The sequence below is a fragment of the Mercenaria mercenaria genome, chromosome 17 (genome assembly GCF_021730395.1).
Source record: "Mercenaria mercenaria strain notata chromosome 17, MADL_Memer_1, whole genome shotgun sequence".
Lineage (NCBI taxonomy): Eukaryota > Metazoa > Mollusca > Bivalvia > Venerida > Veneridae > Mercenaria > Mercenaria mercenaria.
Genome location: NC_069377.1, coordinates 42,636,499 through 42,656,320, shown reverse-complemented (window position 1 = coordinate 42,656,320; position 19,822 = coordinate 42,636,499). Strand labels below are relative to the sequence as shown.

The following is a 19,822-nucleotide window of genomic DNA, read 5'->3' as shown; positions in this document are numbered from 1 at the left end:
ATTATTTCTATACGTAATTTACGCTAATACGCATCTTATCTGGAGCCCTGTGGAACTATTTTTTTGTCTTTCGCTGGATGTTACCCAAGCTTTGTAAGCCTGCGCAATTCTTAAAATGCACATTTATGCTTAATGAGTTACATTCGAGTATTGCACAATTACAAGTCATATATATGACAGATTCATCGTATATTGGTCATAGCAAAGGGAATTGACACAACTTAACTTCATTCATGCAGTGAACTGTTTGAAGTTTGAGAAATCTAATGGAACTACATCTCTTCACGTGTTATTCGGTCCATTTAGAGAATCGCTGAACAGCAAGGACTCGTCAAAAGGCTTTCAGCCTTTAGCCGACTCAAAAAATTAGGCAACTACTCACGCATCTTTTAAATTGGTTGGCGACATCCTGTGTTTGTTATGCGTCGCTTCATTCTTGTTTGCGCTCAGCACTTTATGGTCCAGCGTTGATGGATTCTGTCTATGCTCAGAAGCACATTCGGTGCACATCGTCAGCGAACAAGGTTGGCAATATTTTTCTGAGTTGGTATGTTTTCCTTCCTTTAGACAAGGCTGACAAAATTGGCCTGTACCATTAGCTGCGGAAACCACAGTGTGTTGCCTGGTAGCCTTTTGTTTTGTATGAACATTGAAGCAATCTTGGCACAGACCTTCCTCACATTCAATACAAAGATGTGCAGGCAAAACATTTTCCTTGCCGATATATCCACATGGTTCGCAAACTGACTTCTCTGCAAGATCAACATGGTGTACAACTGTATGGTTCATTGTTGCTTTCTGTTTACTATGAATTTTAGAGCATGGGTCGCAGTAAAGCTCTTTACATCTCGTGCAACTTGAAGTCGCTGGGACTTCAATATGTCGAAAGAGGCACGTGTTACAGATAAATATTGCCTTAACAGAGGTTATGTGAGGATCCAAGACATGCTGTCTCGTTGCCTTCTGGGAACGGTGAACACTCGCGCAGTCATCACAGTAAGACTCCTCACAGGTTCGGCAAGTTTTCGAAGCTGCTACTTCAATGCCACTTTCCTTGCAAGTATCGCATAACGTAGTAATATTTTTCAGTACAGTTTGACCTGTAGACCTTTCTAGGGCGTCATTTTTTGCTACCGTATTGTGTTGGTTATCAGCGCAATCATCGCTGCCATATATTTGCTTCGTATAAGCCATTTTCTCATGTCACTGAAAATTTTAAGACTCGTTATATGACAATTTGCTTATATTTAGTTTGACGTTCCATGTAGATATATGTTTTATATATAATCATACGTATAACATGGAATAAAAATAATTATTTAATAACAATCTAATACTATTAATAATGTAATACTTTTTTTGAAATAAATGTTTCTATTGGTTACAATCTTAATAATGTGTGAACAGATTTTAAAGTACCATAATAATTATCCTCCCTAAAGACACAGCAGTGAAATGACCTATTTTAAGGTAAACCAAAGGAGTACGTTACAAAGTATAATACGATAAACAGTCGTTATCAAAATGTATTTGTTTATCATTTTAGCACATGATATATCATTTGACACCATGGATAAAAAGTAGCACAAAGACAGTGTCATCCTACACGGAACGTGACAAAACCAGACAATCCAAGGATATGCAGGCATACAGGCATGCAGGAAATGTTTATAGACAAGTCAAGGCATCTCATACCCAAATCCTAAATTTACAGTTTTGAATACTAGTATATAAACGGACCCAGTCGTCTATTAACAGTTAATAGTAGTATAGCAATATCATCGTAACGCACGCTTTCATTTGGCAACATCTGTTGTTTAATACACATGCATATCTAATATGGCGACGCGACGTATATAAACAATTAAAACGAAAATCCACGTAATTAAGCAAAATAATATCAGATTTGGTTTGACCGAGTCTATTCATGAGAGGTAATTGATGTCCGCAGCAATATCGTAGTCGGTAAATTGGACTTTGTAGAAACACTTAAATGTTTCATTATTGATAGTTATTGAATATAGTTTACAGTGCAAAGACCTACATCAAGTCGAATTGTTTGTGTGTTTTATGGGCAACACAATTTTGTATAATTTTTCAGCAAGTTCATAAAATGAAAGTAACAGTAATATTTGAATTGCCAGGCGAAGTTTCCATTCCGAATGCATGAGAATCAACATATCAAATAATCGGAAATTTATGTCAAGCATTAAATAATCTTATGCAGCATAAAGTTAGTCTGCATTGATATTACAGAGGGGGCCTCAGTGACTGAGTGGTTAAAGTCGTTGACTTCAAATCACTTACCCCTAATTGATGTGAGTGCGAGCTTCACTCGTGGCGTTAAATTCTTCATGTGAGGAAGCAATCCAGCTGGTTTACGGAAGGTTGGTGGTTCTACCAAGGTGCCCGGTCATGATGAAATAATGCACGGAGGGGCACATCGGGTCTTCCTCCACCATCAAAGCTGGAACTATTATAATTGTGTCGGTGCGACGTTTTACTCAACAAAATAAATCAATAAATTGATATCACAGAATCCATGAACTCGTTAGATGAAAGTTGAATTTGGATTAGCTACGGAAAAGTTTGAATATTAACTGAATTACAAGTAATCTTGATATCGCAATCATGACTGTAATCTTTAAACACATGCTTGACCGATATATTTCATCATTTTTGGAAAACTAAACTTACACACTACACCTTAAATACAAATATTATCACTGTAGTCATTCAGTGTTTAATTTGAAATTGTAGGCGAAGGGGTACATTTGAAAAATACAAAATACGCGATGGAAAGTTTGAAGATGCCTCATTAATTCTGAGTAAGTTTTTACTATTTTCAACTTAATGCTTGGGTACTCTTCATATCTCTCAATGTATAAATGAATTTTGTTTGGAGAGAATACCTCATTCATTCTGAGTAAATTAATTTATTCATTTAGCTATTGTTTCATTTTAACTTCAGTTTTCTATGTGAAGAAGAAAATTGTCTTTTTAAAGCGTTTTGTAGATGAATAAAGTACACTTTTTCGTTATCGGGTCTCATTCTTAGACTAATTTCTTTTCACCGATTAAACTGCACATCTGTACGGATTCTTTTATTTATTCCCTCCAAACATAAAGCACAACATACATAACGAAACATATTATATCAATTACACATTTGGTAAGTTTTACATATTTTTTATATTATATATTGAAATAAATTTCATGTCATAAATCCGAAGTCAAAATTACAAATTCTATATACATGTTATCAATGAAATACGTTATTGATAAAGTAGTGATGGTTACTTTAACAACAATAATATTTATGAAAATTCCATTGATTTAGCAATTAGTGGATACTCCATAATCTGATGTTGTTTACAGTTAATAGCCAATTTTAATCAGCTTTAGGATCGATATTCCAATTTTCAAAAAGAAGAATTTCGAGTGCGCTTCGACTTTAGATCTGAATAGAAGCTCGAAGCTGAAACTTTCACAGTTAAATTCGAGCCAGCTTTGAATTTATAGTCTGTCGAAAAAGGAATCTAAGGAACTGAATTCAAGGTTGAAATAAATTTTTAGCCTGTTAAAAGTTTTAAAATGTCGAATTTCGAGGCAGCATATTTTGTGCAAGTTAAAAGATCGAATTTCAAATTTTCGAAAAGATGACGTTGAGTTTCGCTGACATTGAATTTCGAGCAAACTCGGAAATGGAAATTATAATCAAAAGAAAACAACAAAATTCGAAAATAGAGCCAGCTGGAAGATCGAAGCTCGAAATTAAAATATTTCGAGCTTAAATGAATTTCTAGTCTTTCGACATTTTGAAAATATGTTTTAACTGGCTCGACATTCAATGCAAGCTTGATACTAGTATTCGACTTTCAATCTCTGAACAGGTTGTAATTAATTCAATACCAAGTTGGGAATATTATAAATTTCGATCATTGAGCAGGCTCGAATTTAAAATGAGACAGTTTAGAAATTTGAATCTCGATCTTTATTGGTATCGTGGGATCGAAATTTGGCAAGTTATGAATTTCGAGCTGGCATAAGATAATAAATTCTTAGCTGGTGAGAAAGTGAAGACAGTGTCACGGCTAACGACTTGATAATAAATGTGCAATCACAGTTATTTGATTTCACACAAAAATTAAAATATTTAAGGCCTATGCTATTTTGACATATGTAAAATTCCTATGTAAAACTGAAATTGTCGTAACAACACGAGAAATGCACGGGGATCAAAGAGAAACTAATCATAATGAGAAAATGTATCTCCAAGTAAATTATAAAGTATCAAAAACACTCAAAAGCATGTCCAAACAGTGTACTAGAAGAAAATGCATAGAAATTTTCGGTGCAAGTATTTGGTACCGTAAGTCTCTCATATTTATACAATATATATATATTAATAAATCAAGGATATGTCAGTGTAAATCAGCTGAGCGTTAGTTTTCTAAGAAATCGTCGTAAAACTGTGTTACACAAATCACACGTGCACCGCTTTTTTACAAAATTATGTCCGTCATGTTTTCTTCAGTGAACGAAATCAAAGTAGTGTTTTACCTTGGATTTCCTTATTGTATAGTACGATTTACTTTCTAATCTAAATAAAGCATCACTTTTTTTTTAACATCCCACCGTCCGATCTTTCTGATCACTTAACGATCACTCACAATTATAAAATAAATCCAACGTGTCATCAAAATTATAACTTTACACGGCTTCATTGACATCACGACCTACTAATATTAAATTTGTAATCATGAGCCAACCAAACAAATGATGAAAGATCGGGACTTTTTCAAAGATATGTTTTATTTTCTGCAATTTTCTGAAATAACGAGGAATTTATGCAATATAGCTTTTAGTTTAAATTTTGGACCTATCTTTTTCCAGCCCAACAACAGACACGTATATGCCACAAACCCGGCTTGTCCATGAGTAAAATGTCAAAGGTTACTAGAACATAAATACAATAAATAAACAATCGCTTACAATGTTTTTGTAAGTCCTGTAAGATGAAACGGCTCATGTTTATATATTCATATATATTCCGTATCGAGAATATTGACAATCACAGTTCGATCTTTTCCTCGAACATGAAAACAGTAACTTTTATTCCTTTGTTTACATTTCAAACATGACGATTCACATATACGTTCAAGAACGTAAATTTCGTGCTTTCCGACCCACATGGTGTGTAAACTTTTGTAATTAAAAGTATGGTGTATTCGGCAAACCATTTGTAATTTCTGACCGTAAATATCATTTTGAGTATCATTTATGTTCACGAAATTTAATTGAATATTTAAGTTTTATACTTGCGAAAACAAACGTGATGGTCACGGTCGCTGGCTTCGAATTCCCCGCCCATTACCGACAACAAACCTGGGAAAAGTTCATTGTGTCGTTTCAGTGTTACTCTCATCATACAAAATAAAAATTGTTCCCGTTTTGGTTTGTTTGTTTGTTTATATTTTTATATAAATGAATATGCAAAAGTTTATTTGTTTGTTTCAGTGTAATGTGAAAATATATAATTACAATTATATATCAACCGTGAACGTCACATACATTATATTTTCACGAGTCTTAATGCTTTGATCTTATATGTAAAACAAACATATTCCTAGTGTTTAAAGGTAAAAGTAAAGGTCTTGTTTATTAGAGTGCCACTTTTATTGAAAGGGCCAGCCAATTTGGCTTATGAGATACCGTTATTGTGCTTTCCAATTACCTCCCAACTCCTACCACTGTGCCAGGCGCCATGCGGATAGAAGTCGGTAACCATTCATTCAGCTCGCAGCTCAAGAACCGGCTTTATCGGATCGAATCCCATGACAAACACCCCCATTTATATGTATATGAGTATGTACTCGTGAACTTATATGTTAAGTGTAAATAGTATGTATTCACAGTACAAATCATCCGTGCTAATTAATATGTACGATATGTTTGCTTTCTCACTGTCTAACATGTCCGAAATGATCTATTCGATTTTTATCATAGAGTTCTAGTTTAATTTTCACCTTAAATTAAAGCAAACGTGTTCAATATAATTTTAAACTTTGAAGTTTAGTAGGTTGTAGCATTCTCTAGATCAGGGGTATTTTTATTACCTTCTGTAGTCAGTTATTTATTGTAAAAATGCCTTTTTAACCAAAGTGGTTATCAGGTACTTGAAAATGCAGTTTTCTGAAAGGTCAGTAAGAATTCTCGATGTCATTTGTCAGATATACCGTGTAAATAAATAATATTATTACATAATTAATACTGATATTTCTTTTGTTGCACTTTGCCGACTTATGATAAAGTTATATATATCTGTCTGAGCAGTACAATCCCTGTAAATGCGCACTACGTAAGCGCTCGGGCCCTTCCCGTACACCATACCTATAGTTCGGACTTCTTTAATGTGTAAAGGCATGTGCACAAAATGACAAATTTTGCCAACACCTTGTAAATTGTAATGTGTTTTTTAGAAAAGTAATAAATGGAAATAGAAAAATAGCTCTCAGCTCATTTACACGGATAGTTCAGCTTTATTATACGCCCGAAGGGACGTATTATGTTATGACGCTGGTGTCCGTCTGTCTGTCTGTCCGTCTGTCCGTTAGCAATTTTGTGTCCGCTCTGTAACTCTTGAACCCCTTGAAGGATTTCAAGGAAACTTGACACAAATGTTCACCACACCCAGACGACGTGCAGAGCGCATGTTCCGGATGTCTCGTTTCAAGGTCAAGGTCACACTTAGGAGTCAAAGGTCATATCAGTTTGTTTCGTGTCCGCTCTGTAACTCTTGAACTGCTGGAAGGATTTCAAAGAAACTTGGCAGAAATGTTCACCACATTGCAACGATATGCAGAGCGCATGTTCCGGATGACTCGCTTCAAGGTCAAGGTCACACTTAAGGGTCAAAGGTCATATATGACTTTGCTTTGTGTATATTGCTCTGCATTGCAGTGCTCTTGTTTTTATTTGGCAGATCTCTATTTTTTGTACTTACAATAATTTTTTTTGAATTACTTCCCTTTTATGTTACTATAAATAGCTTATTTTGAAACTTTTTTATTATTGGCCGTAGTGAAAAACCGAGACCACTTTTCTGTGGTACAACATGGATGGTACCTCCAATTTAAGGTGTATTTTTACATACCTGTACCTGATAAGGATTTTTTTGTAGACTTTGAACTTTTTTTGTGGACTTAGATTTGTTTTTTGAAGTTTTCCTTTTGTTGTTTGGGGCTTCAACAGTCAAGTTCTTAAAATTTTGCTCCCATCCTATGATGTAAGCCTTCGGGCGTATATTGCCCCGCTTGGCGGCGCTCTTGTTATGTATGTTATAGTTTTTCGCAGTTATGCAAGCTGACATAGAATACTGTCACCGAAAATTGTGACATGAACATACTGATAACTTTTCCCACTTTAGTCTTTTAATTAAAATAAGTGTTCAGCACTTCATGGTTTCAATGTATTGTCACATTGGAAAAAGTTTGCTTTACAGTAACTTCGAAATTCCTCATAAATCATATCATGTACCCCACCCACCTAATTCATAATTTCAAAATAGCATAGTTCTTAAAACGTTTATTATGATTATCAAATAAAGTATTACAATAGCGTTTTTTATCGGATCGTAAGATAATAGAAATGATTAATCCGTTGTCACAGTAACGTATTTGTTGAAAATACCGTTATAAAGGTTTTCTTATTAATCCACCAAACCGAATGGTGGACCAATTCACTTTTGTAAATAATCGTGCCAGCACTGTAAATGAACCTTTATGATATTTGTTTAATCCATAAGATCAAAGGTACATTGTCGAAGACCGACCGCAAATGACGGAGTAGACCGAGAATCGCCGAACAGTCTCGGCAATATTTTGCAAGAAAATCATGTCACTTTGTACCTTAACAGAAAATCTTTTTTTATTTCTCAGTCTCCGTCATATGAGAATTTTGCTCATTTTTTATGTTAACTCATTTGCCATATTTTAATGTCGCGCGCTGTGCGTTTGCTGGGGTTCTGGTGCTCGTCTGCCTCTCTGAATGGTTGTTCGAAGGAATTTAGCTTGAGTCATAGGGGGCACATGGGTATCGGTGGGGACGGGACCCTCCCGGATGCTCAGTGTTTAAATTGCAGTATACTTGCAACATCATTTTGTACTTTGTTGTCTTATAATGTATTATCTTATTTGTAATTGTAAATGTCTAAAGGGCCATGACTTGAAATAAGAACTTGAAACTTGAATCTTGGCAGCCGATTTACTTGACCGAATTCATTCTCGGCTTTTGCGGTGACATCACGGTGGGTCTAACATGGGGCGTGAGGGGTGTTGCACATTTCATTATTGACATACACGTATATTATTTGTGTCACGTCTTCTTCAATCAGTTTTTTTTTCTTTTTTTTTTTCACCATTTTGCAAATAAAGTCCTTCTATTTCTGAAGGCATCCGGTCTACAAACAAGCAGGTTCTCAAAAATTGATGCCAGGTAAGCTCATATAATTTTGGTATCATTTAAAAGTGTATTGTCTACTGAAAAAGAAAATATGAATTACATGACAAAATTATGTTACAAATTTTTTATTTTATACTTTACAGTTTTCAATGATGCTTCAACAAGTTATTACAGTGTAAGATTTATAATTTCGCAGTCAAAAACACGTTTGTAGTGATTCGTGCATATTTATATAGTCATCTTATTTACTAGTTCGTGTTCACCAGACACAACTATTTCAAACGATACCAAAACAATATGGGGTCACCAGGAATTGAAATGTTATCTATTTTGCGGATCGGATACCTTAATCCGCCTAAAGAAACTGTGTACAAGGGTTGTCCGAAGAAATCATAGACTCTTGGAATAAATCATTTTTGTTGACGTGCGATTGAAATTATTTTACACGCGCGTATATTTTGTCTATTTCAAAGAAACTAGAAATGTCTTTTTTTTTTCAAATATAACTTTAATAATAAATTTTTGAACATTTTATTGAGGTTTGATACATGTGAGTGGCGCAACCTCTGCGGCATATATTATACAACTTGTGATCCGCCTTCGAACTGTCATATCAAAGCATATTGTTAACATTTCCACTAAACGTTAACAAGTGTAAACGATTCTGACGCCACTGTGCCTTTCAAATAAGTGACGTGCATGCATACGATTGATCAATGGCATATTGTAAAAATGGCGACCTCGGAAAATTTCGGGGCGCACCGGAGAGTCATCCGATTCTGTGTAGAATACGGAATAAATCAAACATGTACTCAGAAGAGGTTGCAATCAGAAAGTTTCGTGGTCACTAGTTTATAAGTGACACGACAGATTTTCTATGAGAAATATAGTAATAGCTCCCTTAGGACGACCGAAAAACTGTGATGATAGCGATATACAGAAGATACAAGATGTCGTAATCGTCGGCAGGAGCCCTCGAAAAAGGACTTAGCAAGATGTTGCAACAACTGTACAGCGTGTGAATCTGCGAGATGGGTTCTTGGGCCGTCGATAGAGTATTGAGCTTGACGTAACCATTTGCGCCGGTACCTGTTATGCTTTTCAAATTTAACTAGATGTATGTATTTCTATGCGTATTTCCTAAATGCCGTGTTAAGAGAAAAGTTCATGCACTGATGTCAGTTATTTGTCCTTGTTATTCTTAATGCCTACGTGCTAATGGGAATGGGACAGCCCTCGTATGTCACAAGATGGTACAATGTAACAGGTAGGAAAAAATGTTTTCCAAAAGTGATAAAATAAATTGCGGTTAAAGATAACTTGATAACAATTTAAGTTCAAACAGTACTACGACAAGATAAAACTTACGAGAGTCTATTAAAAGGGATCAAGTGCCCCCATTTGAACAAATGTAGGAAAGGTCCTTATAATGATGCTACAGAGTTTTCAAGGAGATAAACATTCTGACAAAGTTTCATGAAGACTGGAGCAAAAATGTGGCCTCTAGTGTTTTTTTCTTCGATTTGGCCTAGTAACCTAGCTTTCTACCCAACCGGAGCTAATTTTTAACCTGTCCGAAATTTCATGGAGACAAATGTTCTAACCAATTTTCATTAAGATTGGACCAAAAAAAATGTGGCCCGAGTGTAAACAAGCATTTTCTTTCATTTGACCTAGTGACCTAGTTTTTGACCCCACATGACCCAGATTAAAACTCTTCCATGATTTCATGAAAACAAACATTCTGACAAAGTTTCGTGAAGATTGGAGCAAACAAAGTGGCCTCTAGAGTATAAACAAGCTTTTCCTTTGATTTTACCAAGTGACCTAGTTTTTGACCCTACTTAAATCAGCAGATCTGTCCAAATACTTAGGTGTCACTATAAGTAAGGATCTCAACTGGGCCCCCCACATTAACAATATCACCTCCAAGGCCAAAAATACCCTCCGCTTCACTAAAAGAAATGTTAAAACCAATAATGCACAGGTCAAAGAAACAGCATATAAAACCTACGTCCGTCCCCAGGTAGAGTGCTGTTCTACAGTCTGGTGTCCTTGGCAGAAATATTTAATAAATAAAGTAGAAATGGTCCAAAGGTCAGCTGCCCGTTATGTAATAAATGACTACAGTTACACCAGTAGTGTCACAGACATGATCAATACTCTCAACTGGAAAACACTCGAACAACGTAGAAACCATGCCTCCCTGATCATGTTCTATAAAATAAGAACCAACCTTGTAGCAGTGGATAACCATCACCTCCTCCCTACTAGAAATCGGAATTATTTAATCCAACATTCTAAGACCAACTACCATGCTACATCTTTCTTCCCAAGGACCATCAGGCTATGGAACAGTCTTCCAATATATGTACAGTCAAGTCCGAGTCTACCATTTTTGTCAGTAGACTTGACTCATGCTCTCTGTAGACCGGTGCATACTGTTTTTAACCTTACACCTGTAGATCTTTTATCTCCGCAATATTTGTATATACTATATATACTTTTAACCCCCATGCACATAACATATCTTTTAAACTAATAACTGCTCCTGACAAGCGCCTGCCAAGTGTAATCAGTATTGATTTTACGGCAGTTTAAAGTTGAAGTTGAAGATATGAAATAAAGAAGACTATTGTAGTCATTTTTAAACATTAACAAGAATGACAATGACAATGTACAAAATATTTTTTAATTTTTCAAATTGTACAGACAAAGACTAAATTGTACTATGTGGTGGAACGTTCCTGAATATACTGGAACATTTAGAGAAACAATTTGAATAACAATTAAATTAGGTAAGATAAAGGCCTGTCTTTGTCAAAAGTCCAAACTGTAGCAAGAAATTTGAGAGTATTTATAATAAAAAGATACGATTTGCTTCAGAATCAAAGTGTAATCAAATGTCATTCATAAAATATAAAGTGATATTTAGATAGCCCATGACCTTCTTTTGTCGGTTGCTTTTCATTTTATAATGTATTCATAACAGCTAACCAACAAGAGAGGAAACGTGCTATATTATGTAACATTAAAGTGAAAATATCTAAGTCACATCTTAATCAAGACGTGCAGAATGTGATTCTTGTAACGCTGCTGCCTCAAATTGTGTGCAGTTCATATTTTTCAGACATTTCATCATGATTTTAGTTCAGATTTTAATTAAGCCATTCAATTTTTCTATAACAGAACACTGTTTAAGATGTTTAGGCAAGTGCTAGTGGCGTTACTGCAGCTTCACATTTCACTACATCTAATGAGTAGACACAATCAAATCAAGTAAGCTGTTGTTTTGCTTGGTTGTGTTCTTATGCTTCCAAAGGATCATCTTTAAAAAAAAATATTTACTATCACAAATAATGGTTGTAAAATGTCTCCTCGTACTCGGATTCAGTGTTGTTAGATTTTCTGGTCCTTTTGGTTCATGACGTATACAATACAGAATTCCACTTAAGCCGGTGCTAGGGGGTGTAATGGGTGTGTCACACTTCATTACCTCTCATAAACAGACTTGATCCAACTGAGTCTGCTATTTATTTGCTTGGTTGCGTTCTTTGCTTCTAAAGAATCTTCTTAAAGATGCTGTTAAATGTTTTCAGCAATTCTCAAGTGTCGTTCAAAAGGCACTCAGTACCTTCCTAGAAGTTTTGAATAGAATTAAGTATTTGTTTTCTTAACAATTTTGGTTTTCAAGCACTTAATTTTGTTCACATTCTTGACAGCTTTTTGCAAAAATCTAATCTAAAGATAACCTAAACTACCTGAATATTACATCTTGTCTTTTTAGTTTTTGTTCAGTGCTGCTTTTCAACAGTGAATATGTTATTAACGGTAACGAGCGCATAAATTTATTTGTTTTTTTTTTGTTGGGTTTAACGTCGCACTGACACAACTACAGGACATAAGGCGACTTCCCAGCTTTGATGGTGGGGGAAGACTACCAATACAATTACAGGTCATAAGGCGACTTCCAAGCTTTGATGGTGGGAGAAGACTCCATGTGCCCCTCCGTGCATTATTTCATCATGAGTGGGCACCTGGGTAGAACCACCGACTATCCGAAAGCCAACTGGATGGCTTCCTCACATGAAGAATTCAATGCCCCGAGTGAGGCTCAAACCCACATCGATAGGGGTGAGAGCATAAATATCTCAATAAAATGCATGTATTTCTGAAATTTAAAAACGAGATGCTTTATTTCTCACTTAATGACTGCATAGATACATTTCACAAAGATAAATATCCATTAAAAACACATTTTCCATGAAAGGTAGCCCCAAATCATAACCCTATTATCAGTGTATGGATGTTTGCAGGGATGTGTACATAATTAATATATACCGAATATATACATTACATTGGGGCCATGATGGCCCTATATTGCTCACCTGAGTTTAGTTGCTTGTATCACCGCCCCTTTTTATTTCTATAGTTTGTAATTGATTTGATTGGATTTTATTTCCTCTGGTGATGTATTTCCGACTAGCTTTTAGATGTTACATGGTATGGGTTCCTTTAAGGACGATGACAAATTTTTGTTTGCAGACTTTTAATATGTGTCATCATAATCATGTATCATAATAAGCATCATCAAATTGGCATCATAATGACATCATAATTTCATCATCCTACAAATAAAGTTATGACAATTTATAATAATGATTTAACAATTACATTGCATATCAAATATTCAACGCGAATGACAGATGACAGCTGTCAAAATTGTAAACAAATAATTTACCGAAGGTAAAAATCAATGATGCTTGACATCCAATAGATTACACAGGTAAATTAATAAATCGTTTACATAGCTTATCAAATTTCATACATACATAGAGAACAATATAAGATAAGGCATATTTACCTGGAAAATGTATAATTTCCAGTCCAAAAATATATATATGCACAAGTATAATTGAGGTACCTATGTAAACAAAACCATTTTGAAATTTTGACCAAGAAGTAACCAGTGCTGTGATTGGGTGTTAAAGATCACGTGCAGATACTTATTAGATATAGAAAGTATAAAGTATGGAAGGCCGGGAATGTCAAAAGTTACTATTATAGGAAAATCAAAAACAAACGAAGTATTTTCATGATTGTACTATATCATTTATTTGTGCTCTACGACATTCTCCCCCTGCTTGTAAAATGTCGTCCTCGACATTTATAAAGGTACATACTGTAATTAATTTTTCAAATTAATTTACAAGGCGAAAAAATCTTTTACATTTTTCGCAACATTAAACATGATATAAAAACAAACGAAGTATTATAAAACAAGTATTAAACAATTGGCAGTCGAAGTGAATGTTGTGAATATTGACATGTGTTTATGTGTCAAATGGCTATGATTATGTAGTGATTGATTTCAGTAGTGATATATAATCACGCGGGATATCCTACATGTATTCCATATACATTTCACAAGAATTCGCAACAACTTTTCCATACATATATATTTCACACGAAAAGCATTCAGAACTATATTCCAATGATAAGTTCCAGGTAATCTTTCTATATACAATTCAGGTAAGTATTTCAAAAACACAGTTAACATAGGTAAGTATATTGTAGTCCAAGTATTTCGCACACTATATTATTCATTGGAAATAATACAGGTAAGTATTTCACTTGGCTATTTATCTCTGATATATGTGCTTCTACATGAATAGTCTCAGCACAACTGGTAAGTAAACTTAGGTAAGTATTAACTTAGAATAAGTTCAGTGATTAGTCCATTTGGTTCCTCATGACTCCTCAGATGATTCTTCTGTTTCGCTCTGGTAAGTATCTAAACTCGGTTCATGTTCCATGCCGTCGTACTTTGATGATGTTCCACTCTCATACCCTTTATATTTCATTCCGAGTGGCAGAAGGTGATTCCTGTGTAAAACACGTGTTTTCTTCGCATTTCTGCAATCCTTTATGATTTCATATACAGGAAGGTCTTCGTTAGGCTGTGAGACCACAATATATGGAACGTCCTCCCATCTATCAGCTAATTTGTGTTTTCCTCGGAGTGTTACATTCCGAGCCAAAACAAGATCTCCAGGTATCAAATGACTAGCTTTTGCTTTTGTGTCATACAGTTGTTTGTTTTTGGCAGCTGTCGCTTTCGATGTTTCTTCTGCCTTTTTATAAGCTGCTGTTAGTTTCTCTTTTAATTTTCTTGTGTAATCATGCTTATTTTCTGTGTCTTGTGTTGGTAGTCCTAAGAGAGCATCAATTGCTAGTTTCGGGTGTCGTCCAAACATTAAGTAGTATGGCGAGTAACCAGTACTTGGATGTATTGTAACATTGTATGCGTGAACTAATGGTGCTACGTGTGACTTCCAATCTGATTTCATGTTGTTCTCTAGAGTTCCGAGCATTTTCAAAAGTGTGGAATTAAAACGTTCGACTGGATTTCCCATAGGATGGTAAGGAGTTGTATGTGATTTATCGACACCAGCAAGTTGGCAAAGTTCTTTTATCAACGACGACTCAAAGTTTGCACCTTGGTCGCTATGGATCCTCATCGGAAAACCATAATGGACCACAAACTGTTCAAACAAGACACGAGCTGTTGTCTTCGCAGTCTGATTTTTGGTCGGGTATGCCTGTGCGTATCTGGTAAAGTGGTCAGTGGCAACAAGCATGTGTTCATGACCTCCTTTAGATTTCTCTAAACTTAGGAAATCGATGCAGAGAATTTCCATAGGAGCTGACGATTTGAAGTTGACTAATGGCGAAGTAGATGGTAATGTCTTCCGTTTAATGCAGCGATCGCACTGTCGGATTCGTGCTTCGATCCATGAATCCATCCCAGGCCAGTAGAACCTCTGTTTGAATAGTGAAGTAGTTCTATCTCTCCCCTGGTGTCCTAGATCATCATGGAGAGCCAAGAAAATTTCCTCTCGAAGATGCGAGGGTAGAACTAACTGTATATAATCTTGTTCGTTCACATGCCCTTTATGGTAGAGAACTCCGTCCTTCAGTTCAAGACGATTCCATTCCCGTATATACTTTCTCTGCTTGAACAGAAGTTGCTACTAAATAAATACAGGCAGATAATGGTTAACCATTTGAGCAAACTTGATAAACATCCATGCCGGGATGCTTCTGACCAAGTGTTGTGTAATTCTTACCAGATTATTCGAGATAAGTATTGAAATCTCTATGTAAAATTATACATGTGGCTCAAATTTCTTTGCTAAAGCTTCAGAAACAAAAACGTAGGCTAGTAGGTCACGGTAAAGATAATTCAAGACAACTACTGAATCTGTATGAAAAATTATACAGATGGTCCAAATCTCTTTGCTGTAGCTTCAAAAACAAACAAGAGGGTCATTGACTCTAAAGCGCTCACCTGTGTACAAGGCTTCAGGTGTGTTTGTATAAGTACAGAGTTAGGTTTCTTCTATGTTAGCCTATATTATATACATGTCACACACATTTTTGAACCTAGGGCAATAATTTGAAGAATTACGGTAGAAATTACATATTAGATATCACATGCCAAATATCACGGTTCTAGCTATTATTGACTTTCAAAGTTTCTTATATAAAAGCCTATAGTAAGTACATGTCAGACACAGGGGCGTGGCTTTTTTTAACCTTAGGGCAATATTTTGGACAAGTATGGTAGAGAGACAAAACCTTATATCACATGTCAAACATCAAAGCTCTAGAGAAAAGGATGATGAAAACCTATTTTTAACAAAAAGGACATGTGTGTGCAAATTGAACCGAAACCATTTGAACAACTTTGAAAGAGGGCTACCCAACGATCATTTGTGTAAAGTTTCATCAAAATCCATTTTGTGGTTTATGAGGAGATATTGTTTAAAGAAATTGATGATGAAAAGTGACCTCGCCCTATGGCGACCATGTTTTTTATGAATCAGAAAAATTTGAACAATATTTGTAGAAGGTCACACAAGAACCATTTGTGTAAAATTACTTTAAAATCAGGCTAGCAGTTTCACACATGATTCTGGCGGCCATGTTTTTAGACGAATCGGTAAAATTTGAACAATCTTGGTAGAGGGTCACACAAGGACCATTTGTGTAAAATTATTCTAAAATCCGGCTAGCAGCTTCACACAAGAAGATTTTTAAAGATTCCACTATATACATATAGGGAGAAGTGACCACGCCCTCTGGCGGCCATGTTTTTTAGACGAATCGGTGTAATTTGAACAATCTTGGTAGAGGGTCACACAAGGACCATTTGTGTAAAATCATTCTTAAATCCGGCTAGCAGCTTCACACAAGAAGATTTTTAAAGATTCCACTATATACATATAGGGAAAAGTGACCACGCCCTCTGGCGGCCATGTTTTTTGACGAATCGAATTTGGACAATCTTGGTAGAGGGTCACACAAAGACCATTTGTTTAAAATTATTCTAAAATCGGGCTAGCAGTTTCACACGAGAATTTGTTTTTAAATTTCCACTATGTACATATATTGAAAAGTGACCTCGCCCTCTGGCGGCCATGTCTTTTCACAAATCGGTATAATTTGAACAATCTTGGTAGAGGGTCACACAAGGACCATTGTGTAAAATTATTTTAAAATCGGGTCAGTTGTTTCACAAAAGAAGATTTTTTTAAATTTCCACTATATAGCGGCCATGTTTTTTTACGAATCGGCATAATTTGAACAATCTTTGTAGAGGGTGACATAAGAACCATTTGTGTGAAATTATTTCAATATCGGACCATCGGTTTAGGAGGAGATGTCGTTTGAAGATTTTTCTATTTTTAGCTCTGGTGGCCTCTATGTGCAACCAAGCGGAACGGTTTGAATAATTTTGGTAAAGGACCATCCAAGGAACATCGGGCCAAGTTTCATCAAAACCCATTCAGTGGTTTTGGAGGAGATGTCTTTTAAACACAATTGTTGACGACGGACGGACGGATGTACGACGGACACAGCGTGATCAAAATAGCTCACCATGAGCATTGCGCAGGTGAGCTAAAAACTAGGTCAATAGGTCAGAGTTAAGAATATTAAAGGTGAGTATTGAACTCTGTATCAAAAATTATACACATGGTCCAAATATCAAGGCTGTAACTTAAACAAGAGGGTCATGATGACCCTGGATCGCTCACCTGAGTAATATGAGCTACATGTTTCAAATGTCAAACTGATGCTAAAATATTAAGAAAGTAGGTCAGGAGGTCACATTCATGGTCACTGAAAGTGAGTTTTAAGATAGGTGTGCAAAACTGTATTTGTCATCCAAATTTCAAGGCTCTATCTTAAACAAGAGGGTCATGATGACCCTGGACCGCTCACCTGAGTAATATGAGCTACATGTTTCAAATGTCAAACTGATGCTAAAATATTAAGAAAGTCAGTAGGTCACATTCATGGTCAATGAAATTCAGTTTTACGATCGGTGTGCAAAACTGTGTATGTCATCCAAATTTCAAGGCTGTATCTTAAAAAACAAGAAAGTAGGTCAGCAAGTCAAGGTCACAGTCAAGTGACATCATATTACTGGGGGTCATCAGGTAATTATAATTAAACAGTCTTGGAAATAGGATCATATCATTTTTTAAGTATTTTTTCCTATATAACTCATATAATAACCAAGTGACCCCGGGGCGGGGCCTCTTTTCACCCCAGGGGCATAATTTGAACAATTTTGTAGAGGACTACTGGGCAATGCATCATACCAAATATCAAAAGCCTAGGTCTTGTGGTTTCACACAAGAAGATTTTTAAAGTTTTTTCCTATATAAGTCTATGTAAAACTTGGGACCCCCGGGGCGGGGCCTCTTTTCACCCCAGGGTAATAATTTGAACAATCTTGGTAGAGGACCACAAGGCAATGATACATAACAAATATCAAAGGCCTAGGTCTTGTGGTTTCAGACAAGGAGATTTTTAAAGTTTTTCCTATATAAGTCTATGTAAAACTTGGGACCCCAGGCCAGGGCCTCTTTTCACCCCAGGGGCATAATTTGAACAATCTTCATAGAGGACTTTTAGATGATGTCACATGCCAAATATCAAGGCTCTACACCTTGCGGTTTTGGACAAGAAGATTTTTTAAGCTTTTCGTTTCGGTTGCCATGGCAACCAGAGTTCTGTGTGGAATTCAATTCTTCGAACAATTTTGGAAGGGGACCACCCAAGGAACATCCAGGCCAAGTTTCATCAACTTCCACAAACGGTGTCAGGGGAGATGTTGTTTAAAGGAAAGTGTGGACGGACGGACGGACGACCGGCCGACGGATGATGGACGGACGGACGCTGGACAGTGAACGATCACAATAGCTCATCCAGAGCACTTTGTGCTTAGGTGAGCTAAAAAGTAGGTCAGTAGGTCAAGGTCAAAGTAAAGTGACCCCTAATTACTTAGGGTCATAGGTAATTATATACAGTGGCGCTCGCGATAAACTTCCGTGCAATCTCGTTTGTAAACGCTGTTGAAACGGTTCTCAAACGTTTCTCGGTTCCCGGTTGTCTCAGTGACAGTCCAATCAAATGATATCTAAACGGTAAGCGTTAATCGAGATTCGATCAGCCAATCAAAAGCTTGGTGGGCGTTCCCAATAAGTCAAATGGTATCTTAAAGGCCTAGATTTTGGCAGTGGGCCAAGGGATTTCTGTCTTCACCAGCACAGTTGGGGGCTAATGACCATCACAGTATGGTTCCAATAAACAAGGGTCATTGTTTATTGGAGAGTCGGTCTACCTTTCAAGCGTATTAATTAGTGAGAAGGGGAAACAAAGTAATTTATTTTAAATTAATGAATAATTAATAACATTTAAAGTTATACTAGGTTTTTTTTTTTTTGGCATTTCTATGTAAAGAAAAATATTGTTGATCAAACACAATAATAAAATAATTAGAAACTTATTTTCACAATAATAAAATAATGAGAAACTTTCTTAAAGAAATATGCAAGTTTTTATTTTTTTCAAATTCAGTCTGGAGAATTGTGATATTTCAGAAAAATGTGACTTTCACTCATCTAAAGCTGGCAGAATACTGTAGATAACATTTGTCTAAAATTGAAAACAGTATGTGCATTTCAATGTTACAAAGCAAAGCATGAAAAAAGTCACTTTTGGGAACAAACTGAAAATGAAAATTGAGTATAGATGGAACACAATAATTTTATATTAATTTTTTGTCAGCACAAAGAACTCATGAAGTTTTCACTATACTTGTGTTTTATTATCACTATTATTTTCAATATTATTACCGTATCTTTTATCGTCCTATATGTAATATAATAATAATAATTATGATAATAATAATTGTTATTATTATTTTTATTATTATTATTATTATTATTATTATTATTGTTATTATTGTTATTATTATTATAACATTAAAGTAATAGTTATTATA

General features: G+C 35.6%; 1 protein-coding gene across 4 annotated transcripts in view; it reads right to left on the bottom strand.

Annotated features, from left to right (window-relative positions):
- LOC123537493 (uncharacterized) overlaps positions 1 to 19,822 on the bottom strand; it is a 38,486-nt gene that overhangs the window by 6,596 nt on the left and 12,068 nt on the right. For 2 of the 4 annotated variants that reach the window (XM_053528036.1, XM_053528034.1), the window contains exon 2: positions 383 to 1,206. In XM_053528036.1, the coding sequence (XP_053384011.1) occupies positions 383 to 1,194 (812 nt within the window). In that variant the 5' untranslated portion in view covers positions 1,195 to 1,206. Of the gene's footprint in view, positions 1 to 382; positions 1,207 to 12,851; positions 13,092 to 13,327; positions 13,436 to 19,822 lie in introns of those variants that run through there. The other 2 variants (XM_053528037.1, XM_053528035.1) reach the window with 2 other exon arrangements.